Below are 19,138 nucleotides of genomic sequence, written 5' to 3'. Positions count from 1 at the left end.
TTTAGCAATTTAAACTATATCAAGAGTTTTTATTATTTCGGTTGCACGTTCAACAAAGTTCGCATAACCTTTGGTAGTCTTGACGTGCGCACATAATATAAATCCATCAAATTGAAAATCAAGTTGAGCAAATTGGATATCAAAGAGTTCTCACCTCATTCCTGTGTTCCATAATCCATACACATCTGCTTTATGGTAACTTAATTAGATTATCAGATCTGACATCTTCATAACTTAAAAAAAGGAAGTGCATAAACAAATCGTCCATCACCACACTGAATATAAAAATTACAAACCTGTATACAAAATAAGATGTGGGTCTTTTTTATGAATGAAAAGGAAAATTGTTCATCAAATAACTAACAAGTCAATGTATTCGACAAATTGCCATAGATCAAGTGGGTGTGAACATGACCACCGCGCAGCTTAGCAGACTTGTAGTTGTGCAACCAAACACCACATCAACAACATGCAGTGGTAAGGTACATAATGGTTGATATAAATTAAGTGATATTCCTCAGTAAATTATATGCAAACACAAAAAATAATTAACTCATATGCGCACATAACTTTTTGGTAGTTTGGACAGCGCTTCTTTTTCACGAATAGGCAGGAAAGCTACATACCATTTCATTAAGAAGGAAAGAAACACAAGTACAAGGAAAAAGTACACACACACAAACACACCCAACACCCTCGCACACACACACAAGAAGGAAAAACAATTTACAGCAGCGCCACTGAGGATGTTAAACGACCAGTTGCCTCGTCGGTCTAAGATCCCGTGGCAAGCGACCTGGACATTTTAGAAGTTTATTTTCTCAGAACTTGTTTTGATGTGAGTCCGGAGACAATCAGTTATGGGGAAAAAACGCAGGTAGGAAAGATCGGGATAAAAACAAAGGAAAACCAGATAAAAAGGTTGTGGAAAACTAACAAATTTGGACACGAAAATATACGAACGTGGGTCAACCCAGCAGGCAAGTATAAAATGTGTAAACTTTGTGTCATGTGTGGGAAAAATAGTCACAGTGGTAATGTTACAGAGGGGGGGGGAAGAACTGCTATAAACTTGTCTGGGTGACAATGCCGTTGGGCCCCGGGGCCTTTTCTTGGCTACCTTGAAGAAGAACAGCTCTTTTAGGGTTGGAGAGCAAGAGCTGTTGCATGTCCTTCGGCAGGACGTTAAATGCTGCTTGGAGGTCTCCCTTCAGTTTCTGGCATGCTGCGATTGAATCAGCACTTCCTCTTCCGGAGTTCTGTAGGATGGAGAATAACAAGTAACATTAGGACCTCCACCAAATAATGTCTATAGAATAGAACAGATGGCAGAATAGGGATTTTGAGCAAGTTCAAGATATATTCATTTGATGCTAACTCCCTATATACGATAAACTATTAAGAAATCTCATGCCCATATCTGGTTCAATAAACTCTGCTTGCTGCTGCAACCAATGACAAAAAATAAATACTAAATACAAAACTTCAGATAGCTGTAAACCATCAAAGTGAGGTTAGAAATTAACAAAACTAACCTTTCTTCAGAGAATAAATATTGGGAATAGACTATTTCAAAAAATATCTGGGTACAGAATACTGATTTTAACCTATCAACCATAATTCATAACAAATCTTCACCCTGTTGGTTAGTTTACCAGTTATACCAATGAAGGCAATTACAAGAATTTAGAAATTAGAGTATTCCATCAAATGGCATTCAATATAGAAAACAAAACTGATGATCAATATAGTTGCCATACAGTAGAATAGGCATTGAAACATTAGCCCAACATGTTTGTCATTCTTAAAACTAAGAGACAGTTAACATTGCTTTTATTAGATCCCAAATGATAGTTCTGCTGAAATATACTAAATGTTCAAGATATATCAATTATTGTGGAGAACCAGATTTCTAGAAGCCATGGCAGTCAGAAAACAATGGATGGCTTCAATATTATGTCAGTATCCAATATTTGAAGTACAGAAGCTCTGCCAATCTTTACGTATGGAATTCATGGTCAAACTATTATAGAATGATGACAGATTAGCACCAAATATGTTTACGCTCTTGATGCTGAAAGATGGTAGCTTGAAGTTTCCATTTGATAAGAATTGAGCAAACAAGCTGTTCTTATGGCAGCCAGCAACAGCAATTCTAGTGTTTATTTTTTTTTCTTCGTAGGAAGCTAACCAAACACTGCTAAGGACAGTGATCTGCTCGTTCTAAGGACTTCATTCATGCTCATTATTCTGAGTTAAGTCACATGGATACACGATTCTGAATCTTTTCCTAAAAGGGGTTCTGAAATTCTGAGTATTAGGACATTTGGGCCCTATGCTGCTGATAAGTAAACAGCAAGATTATTCTCAGTTAATTATTGCAAAAGGTTGTTTCAATAATTTTAATTCCTAGAGTTCACAGATCATGCCATCAGATATATGTTGGGAACTTAGGATGCTCCTTATCTGACCAATTAAAGTTTTGAGTCTGAGTCCAACTTAAGCAGTCCCCAATAAACAAAGTCTTGAGATAGACAGCTGAGTCTTACACTCTTACTTATGTTTTGTGTTAGGATAAGTTTGCAGTCTTAGGTAACAAAATTATTGATACAACCTATGCAATTTTTTCTTTGTTATTTAAAATGTTGGGTTCTCTGCTGTTCGTGGCTTATCTCTTTCAGAACACAGAACTTGTACCCATGATCGGATTTAAAGTTCCACACCTAATTGTTGAACAAATGCCTTAATAATCTATGCTCCTATGTTTCGAAATTGTGAACCTTAGTAGATCATATTCTTTTTAAAATGTAACAAAAAAAAGTTACCTCCATCTCTCTGAGAAGATACCGCTCAACAGCATTAAAAGAATCAATCCTCTCCAATTCAGACATCTTTGACATTAGCTTTTCAATGTCAACGTTCATGCGAGCCTGCCTCCAGAGCCTCTGTTGTTCTTGCTCTGCAGCAGCACGTCTTTGCCGAAACCAAGGCATGAAATTGGGGCCTTCGAGGAATCTCCTGTTAAAGATGAGAAACGTAAGTCATGCTTCTTTAATATGCCAGTAACTCAAAGAAGAAACCTAGTAAACTTCTTCACAAAAAAAAGTCCAGCTTACCTATACAGCTCTAACCAATTGGATCTCATCCTTTTCGACAAAAATTTCCCTGGACCTCTAGCTGCCAAACCATTGACAAACTCATCCGCGTGAAATGGTGGTAGCAATGGTGGGTCAACAAAAGGTGAAGTCCCTTCTGATGGTGTTGTAGTTCTCAGATATGGCCCAAAAGGTGCAAGGAAGTTGGTCGTCAGCTCCAAGAAATGCCGTCGCAATAACTCATTGTTAACTAGTGACATGGACTCCTCAATCCTAGGTGACACACCAGCATCAATGAGCCTATTTAGAACAGAAGTATCAGGCTTCGTGGTTGGCGTATACGTGCTCCATAATGCTTCCTTGTGCTCTGTCATGAGAGAAAGAGGCCCTTCTCTTCTCAATTTGATGGAATTCAATAGGCTAGTGGGAGAGAACTTATTGATTGCAAGTTTGTCAAGCTTGAGCTTCCCGGGTGTCCCATTTGTTCCATTCCCTTGTGATTGGCCACCCACTGGGAGCACCCTCGTTGAATTTGGATTGGGGCTTCCCACGGCCACGACATTGGGAATGCTCTTAAGACTCTTCAAGAAAAACAAATTGGTCACTCCAAGCACCATTGGCGGGAAGACCTCACCTTCCGCAAGTGCATTCAAGCGAGCAAAATCTGGATCATGGATAGTGAAGTACGGCCTGAAGTCCACACTATACAAAAGCGGAGCAACAAGGCTAACAAGGCCAGCCACAGCCTCCGAGCACTGAGCTGGGGACGGCGCGACAACCAGCACAGGCTCGCCGACCACCATGAGCTCCCAGAGCGTCCATAGGTGGAGGAGTAGGCCGCGGAACGCCACAAACAGGTCAGCGTCATGAAAGAGCCCGTACGGCACTGAGGGGTTGGCAGGCAGCAGCGCGGGTGGCGGACCAGGGTCGTCAGCCGCAGGTGGGAGGTGCACGCGCAGCGCAGCACTGCCAATCGGGAGCTCCATGGGCTTCCCCGGCGCCGGCGCTGGCCACGCAGCGACGTGCGTAGCTACCATGGCCAGCGCGCTGGGGCCGACATCGAAGCAGAGCGGGCCGAGGATCTGCAGCAGCAGGCGGAAGAGCGACGAGTAGGGGGCGTGGGAGAGAATGACGACGGACTTCTGCTCGCCGCCGCGGGGGAGGCGCTCGTCTTGTCGCTGGCGGTTGAAGACGAAGCCGTAGAGGAAGGCGCGGCGCGGGGAGGAGGGGTCCGGCACGCGGAAGGAGAAGAGCGAGTCGTGGACGGAGGAGCGGTGGCGCGGGAGGTGGTGGGACATCGAGTCCGGGAAGGAGGAGAAGGCGACGAGGCGGTCGAGGCCGCCGGCGGCCGGCGCCAGCGCGTCGGGCGGGAAGCATGCCTCCACCAGCTGCCCGCGCTCCAGGTCGAACCGGATGACGCAGAAGGCCCGCGCCCACCGCGCCAGCGCCGCGGGGTCGGGGGGCGCCGCCGCCGCCGCGGCGTCCGCGTCCGCCCCGCCCCGCAGCGAGACGGACGGGATCCGGTTCATCCCCGCGGCCTCCGGGGCAGGAGGAAAACAAATTGGGAATTCGAAGAGCGGCTGCCCCCGCCGAATCGGAGTTGGGGATTTGGGGTTGGACTCGGGGGGTGGGGGCGGACGCCGCGGGGGGCGTCAGCGCGGAGGCGCGGAAGGGGTAAAAGGGAGCGGCCGCGGCCGGATCGGGGGGCCGGACAATGTCGGCCGGGCGGGGCGGGCGGCGGGTGGTGCGGTGTTTTCTCGGTGGCGGGCGGGCGCTGGCTGGCTGGTGCGTGCCCGCTTGGTGTGGCCTGGTGGGTGTTGCCGTGTGGGCGTTACAGGCTTACAGCCGCGCGCGGGCTGGATCGGCGTGTGCGCGAGCCAGATTGGAATCCTTGTGGGTCTCGGCTCCTGATGGCGATGGATTGATCTTACCCTGGCACTTCGTTAGTTTGTTTCCGTATTTTGCTGCTTACTTATTTCAGTTATGTACATATGATTCGTCGACGTAAGCGAGTAAACCATGTCGAAGAGGGGAGTAGGCGATAGGTTGGCGTCGGTTGGTGCAAAACGTAAGCCGGCAATGAAAAACGGTGTACCGCTCCACAGGACGCGAATGTTCCTCTCCTTAAGATGATTTGCTTCATTTATGTATGTGCAAATAACCTCTTTTGGTTGGGCCATCCCACAATTTATCATTGACAAAAAAAACTATAATTCTTAAAGACCCATGTCCTGCCTCAAGGTCATTGATATATTATGGATTTTCAATAGTTATTCCGTAGCCAGTATTTTAATTTTCCTTTCATAAATGTACCACAAACAGGTTAGCCTCTCTAGCAATATTTTGCCATAGTTAGTTAAGTTAGGACAGTTTGACCGATTCTTCTCTAGTGATTTACTCCTCCTGTTTTTAAAATAAGTGCTCTTTTTGCGTTCAAATTTTATCCCACAAATAGCTTTTACCGAAGCTTATCTAACTAAAGCAATGCTAACTAAGAAGCATATTGAGTCAATCAAGTAACTAATTAATATAATTTTTCTAATTCCAATACATGAGTGCTTATTTAAGATGTAGAGAACCAAATAGACAGCATTTTTCGAGGACAACTATACTATAATTAATTAGGGATAACAAGATCACTTGTCACGACTACTAATATATTTGTTAGGAATATATTTATTTTGGGATGAAGGCAGAAAGAAACGTGAAGTGGGGGTGTGGCAACATAATTATGTTTGTGGCACCTTTGCCATCGAACTCGCGGTACAACCTCCGTAAACTAGTGGTGTCCCTTTGCATTTGAAGTGCATCGCTGGACCTAATAATCCCCATCGCTCCTTGCTGGAATGCTGTCTGGTTCGTAACAAACACCACCGAATAAGAACACACGTTTCTTAACCTCTCGCGGAATTCTGCTCACGTCCTTTATGCCCCCTACATTCCCGTGGTTTTTTCAGGCAAATCCTGAATCTCCATCCAGCAATGTCACCCCCCCATTTTCCTTGAAGTTGAACTGCCGCTTTCGGAGATGAACTGATGTGACGGCCTCTAATCCTCTATCGGGCGCCTGGCTCCACAGTCCACACCGGTAGCTCTCAAAGCCGGCAAAAGAAGCCCGGAGAAACGATGGCCGGCCGGTGGGGGCGGCGCGGACGGCCAAGTGGGAGATGCGGCCGTTAGCGAACGGAAAACCACGCGCTGGCACTGGCTGGGTCCGGATCATCAAGCTCATCAAAGGCAAAGGGGCGCGCTGCCGAAAGCGGGGGCCGGGTCGGTGGCGGGTGGGGGCGCCGCGGCCGCGCAGCGCGATCACCCAGCCGATCAACTCTGGTACCCACCTTCCATCCAGCCCCCGGTCCCGGCTGCTGGTCCACCGTCCCCGCCCGCGCACGGCCGCTCCCGGCGCCCGTTTCGCCGCCAACGGACGGCGCCGCCGTACCACCGCAACGGGTGGGAATCATTCGTTCGTTTCGTTCCCACCCTTGGTACGTCCTCCAGTTCGCCCAACATCTCCGTGCTCCGTGGCTTTTCTACCTCTCGGAATGTCCCAGAAACAGTCCGGTCCAGGAGAGACCTGGGCATTTTTCTTTTCTGATACGGTCATGCTGATACGGCCTCCCCTGCAGCTCTCTCTATCTGGCTTCTGCTCTTGTTTGCTTCCCCCACAGGGTGCTCGGTAGACTAGACTCGGCCCGACGGTAGAATGTTCCTTGCAGCCTTGCAGGGAGGGTAGTCCTAATACAGGAAACGCATGTTACTACCAAATTAAGCACGGCGTAGTACTGGTTCCGGTGCTCGTAGTGCGGCACGTGGGGAGGGATTGAATGTCTGAAACTGTATGCAAGAGGATGTGGAATTTATGGCCGTGTTTACGGGCGCATTCATGCAGCCTAGCTGGTGTCTCTGAAACGGCCGGCCTCCGTCCTCGGCCATAATGTTTCTTCAGTTTCTTCTGTTTAGGGGATGTCTTGATCAGACACGGTAACCTAAATAAGCCACGGAATCATAATGCCAATCTCCAGCTGATTGTCTGCTTACGAGTGTGCCACTTACGAGCGAAGCATCGGATTCTACTGCTGATGCCAACATGTAAAAGGCAAGCCTCTTCTATGATTCCAATCACCTTTTGCCCTTGTCTCTGACTGTTACCTCCTGAGAAAATGGATGCGTTTCTTACCTGCAGATTTTGTGTTTTATCTGTTGACACGCCGGCACGCCTGTTGATTTTTGGGTATTGTTCAGCCAGCCGCCGGACTCGGTCGTGCTCACCACTAGCGTACGCAGGAGTTGCCCGTCTTGGCGTCTATAGTCAGTCGTCGCCTCCCTCGGCCGGTGCAGCATTTCCAAATTCCAATTACCCGCCGCCCACCGGCCGCACCAACAGGAAAAATTGCAAGCTAGCCCCGTCCTCCCCCCGCATTCTGACGTGAAAAAATCGGAGCTTTTTCTTTCGTTCATGGGGTCCAATGGCCCGGCCTTTCTCGCTCGAAAGGTGAGGGCGAGAAGCTTCAAAACAACTCATCCGTCATCCTGCCAACCCGGCAACACCCTCCCCCTGCCATCTCATTCCCACTCTGCCCTTGCAGGTCGCCGCTGGCGGCAAGCGTTCCACGCACTTTCCTCCGGCCCCGTCCGGCGGTGAGATTCTCCCAGGCGAGATCGCGGCTGTCCATGCCGCGGGCGTAAGGGTGGTGGTCGAGGAGGACACCGCGGCAGCCATGGCGGCGTCGGCGGGCAGGCTGGCGGCCGCGCTCCACCGGAGGACGCACCGGGTCACGTCCGCGCTGGCGTACGCGGCCCTGGAGTGGGTCCTCATCGCGCTGCTCCTGATCAACGGCCTGCTCGCCTACGCTATCGCCCGGTTCGCGGACTACTTCGGGCTCGCGCCGCCGTGCCTCCTCTGCTCCCGCGTCGACCAGCTCTTCCAGGCGGGCGGCGGCGAGCCCGGCGGCGCGCGGTGGCTGCGGGACGCCCTCTGCGGCGACCACGCCGCGGAGATCTCCGCGCTCGGGTACTGCCTCCGGCACCGGCGGCTCGCCGGGGCCGGAGAGATGTGCCAGGGCTGCCTGTCCTCGTGTAAGGAGGATACAAGCGATGCACGGGACAAAAGCGCCACGGCGTGTTCTTGCTGCAAAGCTGCTGTACGGACATCTTCGCGCGAGCTGGAGGGTACAAGGGAAGAACATGTCGAGGAGAAGGTAACTGAAGAAGGAAAAGATGACGACCAAGGCTACGTTCTGCTGGCTCAAGAAGATCATGAAGAGGAAGAGGAGGAGCAGGACGTGTTCGAAAACCAAGAGCAACAGAGCGAGGTGGGAGGAGGACAAAAAGAAGAAGACGAGCTGATGGCTGCCGTTCAGGATGAATCATTGGAAGTCATGGTTCAGGGCGAAGAGATCGCGCTCGAGGACGCCCGATTGGTGCCGGTTGTGGCGCTTGATGAGATGACTATCGCCGATGATTCGGGTCTGCACCGGGACGTGGAAGAGGAGGATGGAATGGATCAAGTAGAAGATGAGTCGGATTCCAGGGATGTGGATATCGGAGTGGTTCTGGAGGAGAAGAGGATGTTGGATTCCTCGGTTGCAACGCCGGTCGATGTGATCGATGACTCTGTCGTGCCCATCAGCCCCATCGCTTGTCCAGAGACTGTATCAAGCCCATCTCATCCTGATCATAACTCCATTTCCCAAGATGATGCAGATGTTACTGAAGATGCCGTTGAAATTGGAGATTCCACAGCTGAAGAAGATCACATCTTTGTGCCTCAAGGTACTACTGTCTTTATGTGCTTCTCAACATCATCTATAATAGCTTGTCAACTGGTAACCATCACACGTTTTTGGGTGCAGTCTCAGAAGCCGTTTCTGAAGATGACAACAGAACGGCAGAGGTGGACACGAACTGCGAAGTATCAATCGGAAGCGATATATGCGAACGGGAGCAAGATGACCATGTCGTTCCATTTCAAGACTTGGCAACGCTCGAGGAGTCCGTTGCGCGACTGGCTGGTGCAGATGATCAGCCATCGCCATTGGAGATCCTAGCCCCAACTGAGCAAGGTATAGTAAAATGATTGAGCACTATTTCACCTACGATTTCCCCGGTAAAATGTTGCTGATATTTGGTGCTTTTGTTGTACTAAATTCAGTTTTAACTTTTTGTTGGATTGGAAGCAGGTGAAGCCGAACAGGAGGAGGTTGTGAGGAGAACGGGATTAGACAACCAACCAACTGGACAAAACGAGATGGAAGAAGACAAAGCACCTGAGACACCGACGAGCGGCGTCGCAACACAACGCTCGGGCAGAATGTTTTTGCTCGAGAGGAAACGGTCGCTGTCGTTATCCCTGGACGGGAGCGTCGCGAGCGAGATGGAAGGCGGCGAGCCTTCCACCGTGGACCAGCTGAGATCGGCGCTGCAGGCCGAGCGGAAGGCGCTGGGCGCGCTGTACGCGGAGCTGGAGGAGGAGCGGAACGCCGCGGCCATCGCGACGAACCAGACGATGGCGATGATCAACAGGCTGCAGGAAGAGAAGGCGGCGATGCAGATGGAGGCGCTGCAGTACCAGCGGATGATGGAGGAGCAGTCCGAGTACGACCAGGAGGCGCTGCAGCTGCTGAACGAGCTGGTCACCAAGCGGGAGCGGGAGAAGCAGGAGCTGGAGAGGGAGCTCGAGCTGTGCAGGCAGAAGGTGCAGCACTACGAGGACAAGGAGCGGAGGAGGATGGCGAGCTTCAAGGCCAATGGTGGCAGCCCCAGTGGCAGTGGCAGTGGCACTTCCGTGTCGTCCAGCGGCGAGGACAGCGACGGGCACTCCGACGACTACTGCGAGCTCGGCGAGTCTCCGGACGGCGGCAACGTTCAGAGCTCGTCAGATGCTGCTCTTTGCTCCATGAGGGATCGGGACAGCACGAAGCACCTAGTGGCTCTGGATGATTCCTTGACCTACTTTGAGATGGAGAGGCTCTCCATCTTGGAGGAGCTCAAAGCACTGGAGGAGAGGCTCTTCACATTGGAAGACGACGACATCACCGGCAATGCGGCTGCTGGCCATTCCTCCGGTGGTTTGGACTTGTCCGCCGATGGCCTCCAATCACCTGAGTACATTCCCACCGGTGACAAGGCAAGGTTCGGGGGCAGGACCTCTATCAGTAGGGTAAAGTCTCTTCTGCCTCTGTTCGATGCAGTTGGCGATGAGACCTGTGATCAAATGCCATCTGCAAGGGCAGAAGATGCAGATCAAGCTGATGATTCGGCGAAAAAATCGGTATCCGTGCTTGTCAAAGAGCAGGAGAGGCTGGCAATCATAGAGGAGGTTGATCATGTGTATGAGAGATTGCAAGCTCTGGAGGCAGACAAGGAATTCCTAAGGCACTGCATCAAGTCCCTGAAGAAAGGAGACAGGGGCATGGACCTCCTTCAGGAGATCTTGCAGCATCTTCGCGATCTCAGGAATGTGGAACTTCACGTCAAGAATGCCGGTGATGCTATTGCTGCAAATTCAGTCTAGCGAGTTCATCTATACGTGTGGTAAGTATTGCTCATTTTTATATGTTATAACTGAATACTGAAACAATCTTATGTTATCTTCCTTGAATGTTCAGATAGTTGCATGATTTTGGCTGACACCTGATCTTTTTTTTTAAAAAAAAGAGAAGACTTTGGCTGTTATCAGCAATAACATCTTGATACAATTATCATCTGCAGATTATCCTAGCTAGGTAGTTGGTATGCATTCAGTCGACTGGAGCGGAATGATCCAAAGCACTGCATTGGTGATGGTCCCTCTGCAAGATGATGGCTGATTTTAAGGGAGGCTCTGCTCATTTTGCCTGTGGGCCGGAAGCAAGCCCTCCCTTTTTGTGCTGGTCCAGCGCTGCCTACCTTTTCTGGTGTGGTGGTCGGTGGTAGGAATCATTAGGCCTTCCAAAGCTGCACAAAGCTGAATCATGGTGCCAGCTTCTGAGGCATGTTGAAAACAAAAGAAAAAGGTTATCTAGACTGAGTGGAGATGTGGAGGATTTTTTTCTTTTTGGGTTATTTTGCTTTTTTCAGATGTAATCTTTTGGTTAACTTTCAGATTTGTTTTTGTGCTGAGGTAGGGAGTGTCCATGCATTTGCTCTGATTTTTTTGGGTGAGGTTGTAGCTTGTATGGTTGGTATGTGCAGTTGTTCTTTTGTTTATAGCCAGCAAGAAAGGAAGCCTGTTTATGGAGAAGTATTATTGTACCATGATGTCTAGTCCATGGAGAGTTGGTGCTTCTTCTTCAAATTTGTAAATCATAAGCTCCCATCCTTGTAAGGAAGCTGTTGATATTACTAGTATTATTATGTCTTTATGATAGTATACGGCAGACTGAGCCTGCTGTCCTGCTCAATTATGCTGTGGGTGGCCTTGAGCTGTCCTGATTCCTGAGGCTAGCTCGTTGAAAACCAGACACCAGCTAATGAAACGATTGATGCAGTAATGGCATCTGGGCTCGGCAGGGCCTACATGGTCTAATCCTGCCACTTCCTTTGGCTGGGCCAAGATCAATTCGAGCTACAGGTCCATATGGGAGAATATTGTCCATATATGCGCCTTTCTCGCTGGGCCGGCCTTTCAAGCATAACTAGGCCGAGAATAGCAGCAGTTCATTACAGAGCAATGGGCCTGTTGTCTGGGCCGTTCTTCCAAGCATATTACTGGTCCGTAATCAACCATAACTGATGATGGTATGGAAAATGCTGAAACTGCCGCAGATCGTAAATGCAATGCTGCCTTGGCAAATGCCCTGCACGGCGCATGCTGCCAAAGTGCCATGCTTCGGAAGCGGCGGGAACACCCATCCAGAGCCACACCGATGGAGCCCCTCACAATCCATACCTGCAGGCCCACAACCTGACGGCAAACGGCGGGCACGTGATAGGCTCGGGCACTCGGCTCGCGTGCAGCGACTCGGCTCACAGGACGCATGGGCAGCTTTATCTGAATAAAGTCACGTAGGGTCTCTAGTTTATTCTTGTGTCGTGCTGTTGCCGCACGATCTATCATTTATGTATGTGTCGACTGCCCCCTTCTGGCGCTAGTAGCCTGCTAGTTAGTCATGTGTCGTGCAGGCCGTGACGTAATATGTTTGTTACCCCAAACGAAGTATTACCGAGTGAGTATAGCATCTTGAACAGTACCAGAACGTGCTTACATCTTGAACAAAGTGTTGCAATATGTACGGTGGAATCAGAGGTGTATGCATTTTTTAGGAAGAGTAGCTGAACAAATAAATCGTGTTGCGTCTGTGTGTTTGTAAATAGATTGTAACACAAATATGTTAATATGGAAGAATAAATGTTTCAATATTTTTCGAGTAATAAGAAAATTTAAGTGACATGTCCATTGTCTACCATCGGAACCAGAAACAAGCACGCGTAAAGGAGTTCAGTTTTCTGATATAGCTTTTCTGTAAGTGAGACGAAACAGAATGAAAGCAACTTAAGCAAGTACGCTGGTGTAACTAACTGGAATATGAGGCATGCAGCCACTAGAGGACAAAAACTAAGATGGCCTATTCCTCAAATGTTGTATCATTTGCTCCTGTATTAAAGTGTAATTTCCGTGCAGCTGAAGCATTTTGATCAAGACCAAGCAATAGACTTGTATATCCTCCTTGCATCAAATTAGGCGCGGTGGTCGGAAAGTTGATCAAGATATTGCTAGAAGTGTTTGGTACCACAACATTGTCACCAATATTGTCTCCAGTGTTCCTCACTTCTTCTCCTACGATATCTGAAATATATTTGCAACAATTAAAAAACATGAGTTGGTAATAAACAATTCAGTACATGCAGCAATAAATTAGTATCTTTCTCTTCACAACTTTTCTTTTTTTTTCTTGTCTTCTTTTCCACAACATTCTTTGCTCGTTTACTTTTTGGGCCTTTTATGACATGAGGAACTCTAAACAAAATTGTACTATTTTCTGTATCCGTAACGTGATCATTTGAGATCATTACAGGAGCTTTATTTTCTCGCATTTTGTTTAGTGAACGATCAGCCTCCACTTCCCACTTTTCTAATGATCTCTCCAAATCATCAAGAAGTGGCGCTGATGCTGAACATTTCAATGCAATAGATGTTGCCATTCGAGAGATACGTGCAGCACGTGCTTTCAAGTTTAAATTCTCCCTTCCTTTCTTCTCAACATAATACCCTCTTTTTGCATATTTTATCCATCTATTTAGTATATACTGAGATGGTAAAATGAAAATATCATTCTTATTGAATACTTTGAAGGTATGTTTGCACAATATACCTATAATATACAGAAGATAGTGGTTAGCGATATATATGACAACCAAAACTCTATTTTAAAATTAGTGTACATACCTATGGATTCAAACATTCTGCAAGAGCACGTAATGGTCATATCTGCAATGTTGAATACAACTGTTGCTCCATAATCTGAATACATATGTGTAACAATGAATGTCGATATTGACCCCTCAGTCTGTAACAACTTACATGAACATGAATACTCATGTTGTTTTCTAAATTCTACCTCGAACTTTGCATACATCCTCCTAGTGTATGATTCAGTAGCAGTCTTCAACAAAGGTAAATTGGAGATATAATTAACTGGGATCTTTATAAGTGATTGAAAATCTTCATCCAACTCATTTTCACGTAGAGAAGCGAAAAACTTGTCACATTCGACAAGGAGTTCAGAAATACCAAGTTTCCTGCGAAATCTTTTCTTAAAGACATTATTCATACCTTCACTCTTTTGAGTTGTGGTCATATCAGCTGTAAAAGAGGTACGATAAACAGCAGCCCACTTTCTTCTCAAGTCATATAGATTTAGCAACCATGAGTTCTCTTTCAGGTCATATTTAGTCAACAATTCATTCCACTTTATGAAATACTCCTCCGATCTATCTCATAGACACATCTTTTAAAAGCATATAGAAAATCAGGATCCTTATGAATTACATGACCAAGATGTTTAGCAGCATTAAGATAAATGTGCCACAAGCAAAGTCGATGACTTTATTAGGAAATACGTAAGCAATTGCTCCTGCCATGGCTGCATCTTGGTCAGTGAAAATTATACTCGGATGCTTACCTGATATTGCTGTCAAAAAGGTTTGAAACAACCAAACAAATGATTCAATAGTTTCATTAAACAATAATGCAGCTCCAAAAATTATTGTTTGCTTGTGATGGTTGGTTCCAAGGAGTGGAGCAAAAGGCATCTCAAACTTATTTGTCTGAAATGTGGTGTCAAACGACACTGCATCTCCAAAGCATGCGTAATCCATGATAGACTGACCGTCGGCCCAAAAGAAATTAGCTATCCTTCCATCTTGCTTATCAATTTCCATGGCATAAAAAAATGCAGGATCCTCTATCTGCTTGTTCTTCAGGTATTCCAACAATGTTTGTGCATCATTGGATTCTAGGTACTTGTTCCGCTCGCGACCAATCTCATTGTTGCAATCCATCCGTAAGAAGGGAACTTTGTCAGCCCCACCATAAAACTGCTTCATGAACTCATAGATTTGCATTGGCCTCATTCCGGCTTCCCGTATTTGAGCAATGAGTTGTCTGTCTGCATCTATAACATGTCGTTGCGACCTTAACATGTGTTTCGTTTTTGGTGTGGCTAAAACATGATTGTGATCAAGTTCAATCTTTTGTACTGTCCAAACTCCCTCCCTGCTGACACTGAACTTAATAAGAGCTTTGCAACCTGTCCTTATAGTGGCATGTGATGACCCTGTTTCTGCATGTAGTTGGCTGCTACAGACTATAACTCTGCTATATATATAGTTTTATGTGCTCGACGCTTTATGATGCTCTTTCTAATGCTGAATCCAATCATACCGGCATATGTGTTGTACATCTCATACGCATCACTCTCCGACGCAAAAGATATTCCGACTTTAGGAACAATCACAGGTGGTCCATCTTTATCAACAACCTATTGTGAAATTTTGTTTAGAATAAAAAACAAACATTATGATAATACAATTTAATTTATTACCATATCGTCATCAACTTGGGCGTTTGCACCGACGGACAACGATGATGTGTGCGGATCAGCCACTGCTTCCATAACCATGGACTCGTTGTTCTGCGTCATCTAGTATATATATATATATATATATATATATATATATATATATGATGAATCAGATCGATAATAATTAGAATAAAGATCGATGGTAATTACATTACGTGTAAAAGAAAGTTTTATTTGCTGCTCTGGCTTGTGGTACCGACCTGGAGGCGCGCGAGCTCTTCCTTCGTGTACTCCATGGCTCCCGCCGGCGGCGGCAGCAGTAGCAGGGGACGGCGGCGGAGGCGGTAGCAGGGGGCCGCGGCGGTGGCAGGAAAGAAAGAGGCAAAACAAAGAGACCCTACACGATACAAGAACAAACTAGAGACCCTACATGACTTTATTCAGGTAAAGCTGCCCATACGTCCTGTGAGCCGAGTCGCTGCATGCGAGCAGAGCGCCCGAGCCCATCGCGTGCCCGCTGGTTGCCGTCAGGTTGTGGGCCTGCACGTATGGATTGTGAGGGGCTCCATCGGTGTGGTTCTGGATCGGTGTTCCAGCCAATTTTTTTCCGGAACGAACAGCCTTGGCCTGATGCCTCCGGCCTCCCGGCAGGCAGCGCCGCTTCGACTTCCCATGCGCACTGGCCCTGCCCGTCCTCTCCCCTCGGCTTCTGAGCTTGGTGCGCGCCCCTTCGCCTTCCATGAGGAAGCTTTCCCCGGCATATAACAGGCCGGCCAAGGCCTCTCACAGAGTCACACTCGCCCCACCCCCGTCACGAACTAGTAGCCATGCTCCACCGCAGCCACCCAACCATTGCTTCCAACATGCCAAAGAAGAATCAGATGGGGGCTAAGCAGGCGAACGCCGCCGACGACGGCAAGGGTGCGGCCGCCGCCGACGCGGGCAGCGCCGTGACGGCGAGCGCCATCGCGGCCTCGTACGACGACCAGATCCGCCCGCTCCTCGACGCCGTCGACCGGCTGCGCCACCTCAAGGTCACGCAGGAGGGCATCCAGCTGCCGACCATCGTCGTCGTCGGTGACCAGTCCAGCGGCAAGTCCAGCGTGCTCGAGTCCCTGGCCGGCATCAGCCTGCCGCGCGGCCAGGGAATTTGCACGCGCGTCCCGCTCGTCATGCGCCTCCAGGACGACCCCTCCGCGGACTCCCCCAAGCTCCAGCTCGAGTACAGCAACGGCCGCGCGGTGGCCACCACCGAGGCCAAGGTCGCGGACGCCATCAACGCCGCGACGGAGGAGATCGCCGGCAGCGGCAAGGGCATCTCCGACGCGCCCATCACCCTCGTCGTGCGCAAGCGGGGCGTCCCCGACCTCACGCTCGTCGACCTCCCCGGCATCACGCGTGTGCCCGTGCAGGGGCAGCCCGAGGACATCTACGACCAGGTCGCCAAGATCATCAAGGAGTACATCGCCCCCAAGGAGAGCATCATCCTGAACGTGCTCTCGGCCACGGTGGACTTCCCGACGTGCGAGTCCATCCGCATGTCGCAGCAGGTGGACCGCACCGGGGAGCGCACCCTCGCCGTGGTCACCAAGGTGGACAAGGCCCCCGAGGGCCTGCTCGAGAAGGTCACCATGGACGACGTGCACATCGGCCTCGGCTACGTCTGCGTCCGCAACCGCATCGGCGACGAGACGTACGACCAGGCCCGTGTCGAGGAGGAGCGGCTGTTCAAGTACCACCCATTGCTCTCGAAGATCGACAAGTCCATGGTCGGCATCCCGGTCCTTGCGCAGCGGCTTATGCAGATACAAGCCGCCATCATCGCCAAGTGCCTGCCGGACATCGTCAAGCAGATCAACGACCGCCTCAGCCGCAGCAGCGCCGAGCTTGATCAGATGCCGCAGGACCTAAACAGCGTCGCAGATGCTGTCAGAGTTTTCTTCCACATTGTAAAGCAGGTCTGCAACTCGCTGGAGAAGGTGCTGGTGCGAGGCGACTTCGAGGAGTACCCTGATGAACGCGAGTTCCACGGCACGGCGCGCATCGCCGAGATGCTGAGCGGATACGCGAAGAAGCTGCCAGCGCAGTGCCCGACGAGCAGCGACGAGCCCTTCCTGATGGAGGAGGTGCGCATCCTGGAGGAGACTAAGGGCATCAATCTCCCCAACTTCCTGCCGAGATCCGCCTTCCTTGTCCTGTTCAAGAAGAAGGTGGAGACGATCGACCAGGTTCCACAGGACCTCGCCAACGGCGTCTGGGCGTACGTCGAGGGCTTGGTGATGAAGACCCTGCTGAAGCACTCGGACAACTTCCCCCAGATGCAGTCGCCGTGCCGCCGCGCCGTGCAGAGCCTGATGGAGAAGGCCCGGGCGCGGTCGGCGCAGCACGTCAGGGAGCTGATAGCGATGGAGCTGGTGGCGGACTACACCGCCAACCCGGACTACATGAAGACCTGGGCGGAGATAATGAAGGGCTTCGACAAGTTCATGGAGGCCGTGGAGGACACATCGAAGCCGACGAGGATCACCCTCGAGGGCTTCGGCGAGGTGGACGTGTCGCACCTGAGGGCGTACGCCGACCTGGCAGGCAAGGCGTTCGACCTGAGGGCGCGGCTCACCGCGTACTGGAAGAGCATCGTGCTGAGGCTCGTCGACGGCCTGGCGCTGCACGTCCTGCTCAGCGTGAAGCTGCTGGTGGAGAAGGACCTGGAGGAGGAGCTCGGCAACGAGCTCCTGGCCAACAAGCTCGCCGGGGTGGAGAAGATGCTCGCGCCGTCGCCGAGCACCGGCACGAAGAGGGAGCGCCTCAGGAAGAGCATCGTCCTGCTCCGCCAGTCCAAGGAGGTCGTGGCGAACATCATGGACAGGATCAGCGCCGCTGGTGAAGTGTAGGCGGGCCGTGATTGCTGTCTTATGGGCCGTGCGTTTCGATGTGAACTTTGTGTTACGGTGCTCGCCGGAGACCTGCTGCTATATGCAAGCTGCTTTTGTTATGCATTTCCTGTCTTAAGTTTACTTCATCAGTGTTCATGGACTCGTGGCTAGCTTTCCTAATGATCTCTGTCATTGTGCTTGTCGATCGACAGCCTTATTTGCTGATTGAGTACTTATGCATTTGCTATCACTGGATTCAACTTTACTTTGGCTACCTCTACATGCTATTTGCCGTTTTACGGTTATGCTTTATTTTCAAATTGCTATGCAGTTTAATCATCATTATTTATGACTTCAGTCTTCAGTTCTATCATATCAGTTTCCGGTCTTATGCCAAAAAAAAAAAATAAATCAGTTTCCTGTCCATGCGATGTTTTGCGATGGGCCGTGCCGGACGTGTGGTTGGCTGGGCCGTCGGCCCACAGGCAAGCATAGGTCCATTACAAAAAAGCAACCACAGCGTGTTAGACTGTTTGGCAAGATACCCCGCTTGGACACCATTTGAGGGGCACCTTGCTTCTGTTGGGTATAACTTATGCATGCTGGTAACCCACAGATTATGACCTGCAGATTTACAAATCTTCTCTTCTGCCTAGCTATATATGCTCCCCTTAAATGCTTAACATGTGCAAGCCTGACATAAAAATAAAAGGATCTGAAGTGCCAACTGGTATTAGCGTTGTCTGTCGATCTAGCTTGTATGTGAAGGCTGCTCTGGGCGTGGCGACAAATTACTGCTTGGGCGAATTTTTAGAGTACCAAAATAGTATTTCGTATCAAAGAATAGTGCCCGAATTTGTATGTGGTGTCAAAGAAAGGTCCTGCCTAGCACGTATAGGGGCGGTGAAGGGTCTAAATATTTAGTCCAGAGAATTTAATGGCCGGACTCTAAAATGGTCGGGCTCTTGTTAATATACAATTTTAAGCTGATAACTTTAAGCTAAAAATATATAAGTATAAATTGTGAATAGTAAAGGAAGCACTATCCGTTACCGCCTCAGTACGCACTAATGCTGTTCAGCAGCAGCTTAGCTGTCGTCTTGACGATATTGCTTGGCGCTCTACTTCTTTTTCAAAACAAGGGATAGTCTTTATTCCGGTCTCTGCA

The 19,138-nt window shown here is 49.3% G+C and overlaps 3 protein-coding genes across 4 annotated transcripts; 2 read left to right on the top strand and 1 right to left on the bottom strand.

Annotated features, from left to right (window-relative positions):
* Nucleotides 1-525: 525 nt before the first annotated feature.
* Nucleotides 526-4,876, bottom strand: LOC112876505 (protein DENND6B). 2 transcript variants are annotated; one of them, XM_025940633.1, is made up of 4 exons: nucleotides 3,117-4,876; nucleotides 2,826-3,018; nucleotides 1,121-1,259; nucleotides 526-796 (listed from the first exon to the last, which is right to left on the bottom strand). In XM_025940633.1, exons 1-4 carry the CDS (start codon nucleotides 4,622-4,624, stop codon nucleotides 750-752), a joined length of 1,887 nt encoding a protein of 628 aa, XP_025796418.1. In that variant the 5' UTR covers nucleotides 4,625-4,876; the 3' UTR covers nucleotides 526-749. The 2 variants fall into 2 exon arrangements, with proteins under 2 accessions (XP_025796418.1, XP_025796417.1); XM_025940632.1 differs by lacking the exon at nucleotides 526-796 and having other exon boundaries at nucleotides 955-1,259; nucleotides 3,117-4,873.
* A 2,569-nt stretch (nucleotides 4,877-7,445) lies between these two features.
* Nucleotides 7,446-11,445, top strand: LOC112877783 (myosin-binding protein 2-like). Its single transcript, XM_025942149.1, has 5 exons — nucleotides 7,446-7,587; nucleotides 7,682-8,867; nucleotides 8,948-9,157; nucleotides 9,275-10,628; nucleotides 10,806-11,445. Exons 1-4 carry the CDS (start codon nucleotides 7,552-7,554, stop codon nucleotides 10,606-10,608), a joined length of 2,766 nt encoding a protein of 921 aa, XP_025797934.1. The 5' UTR covers nucleotides 7,446-7,551; the 3' UTR covers nucleotides 10,609-10,628; nucleotides 10,806-11,445.
* A 4,479-nt stretch (nucleotides 11,446-15,924) lies between these two features.
* LOC112873357 (dynamin-related protein 4C-like) lies at nucleotides 15,925-17,988 on the top strand. The gene has a single exon (XM_025936328.1). The coding sequence runs from the start codon at nucleotides 15,925-15,927 to the stop codon at nucleotides 17,986-17,988; it is 2,064 nt and encodes a 687-aa protein (XP_025792113.1).
* The last annotated feature ends 1,150 nt before the right edge of the window (nucleotides 17,989-19,138 follow it).

This window comes from Panicum hallii, chromosome 9 (genome assembly GCF_002211085.1).
Source record: "Panicum hallii strain FIL2 chromosome 9, PHallii_v3.1, whole genome shotgun sequence".
Lineage (NCBI taxonomy): Eukaryota > Viridiplantae > Streptophyta > Magnoliopsida > Poales > Poaceae > Panicum > Panicum hallii.
Note: the sequence above shows the minus strand (reverse complement) of the source record. Positions and strands in the feature narration are given on the sequence as shown.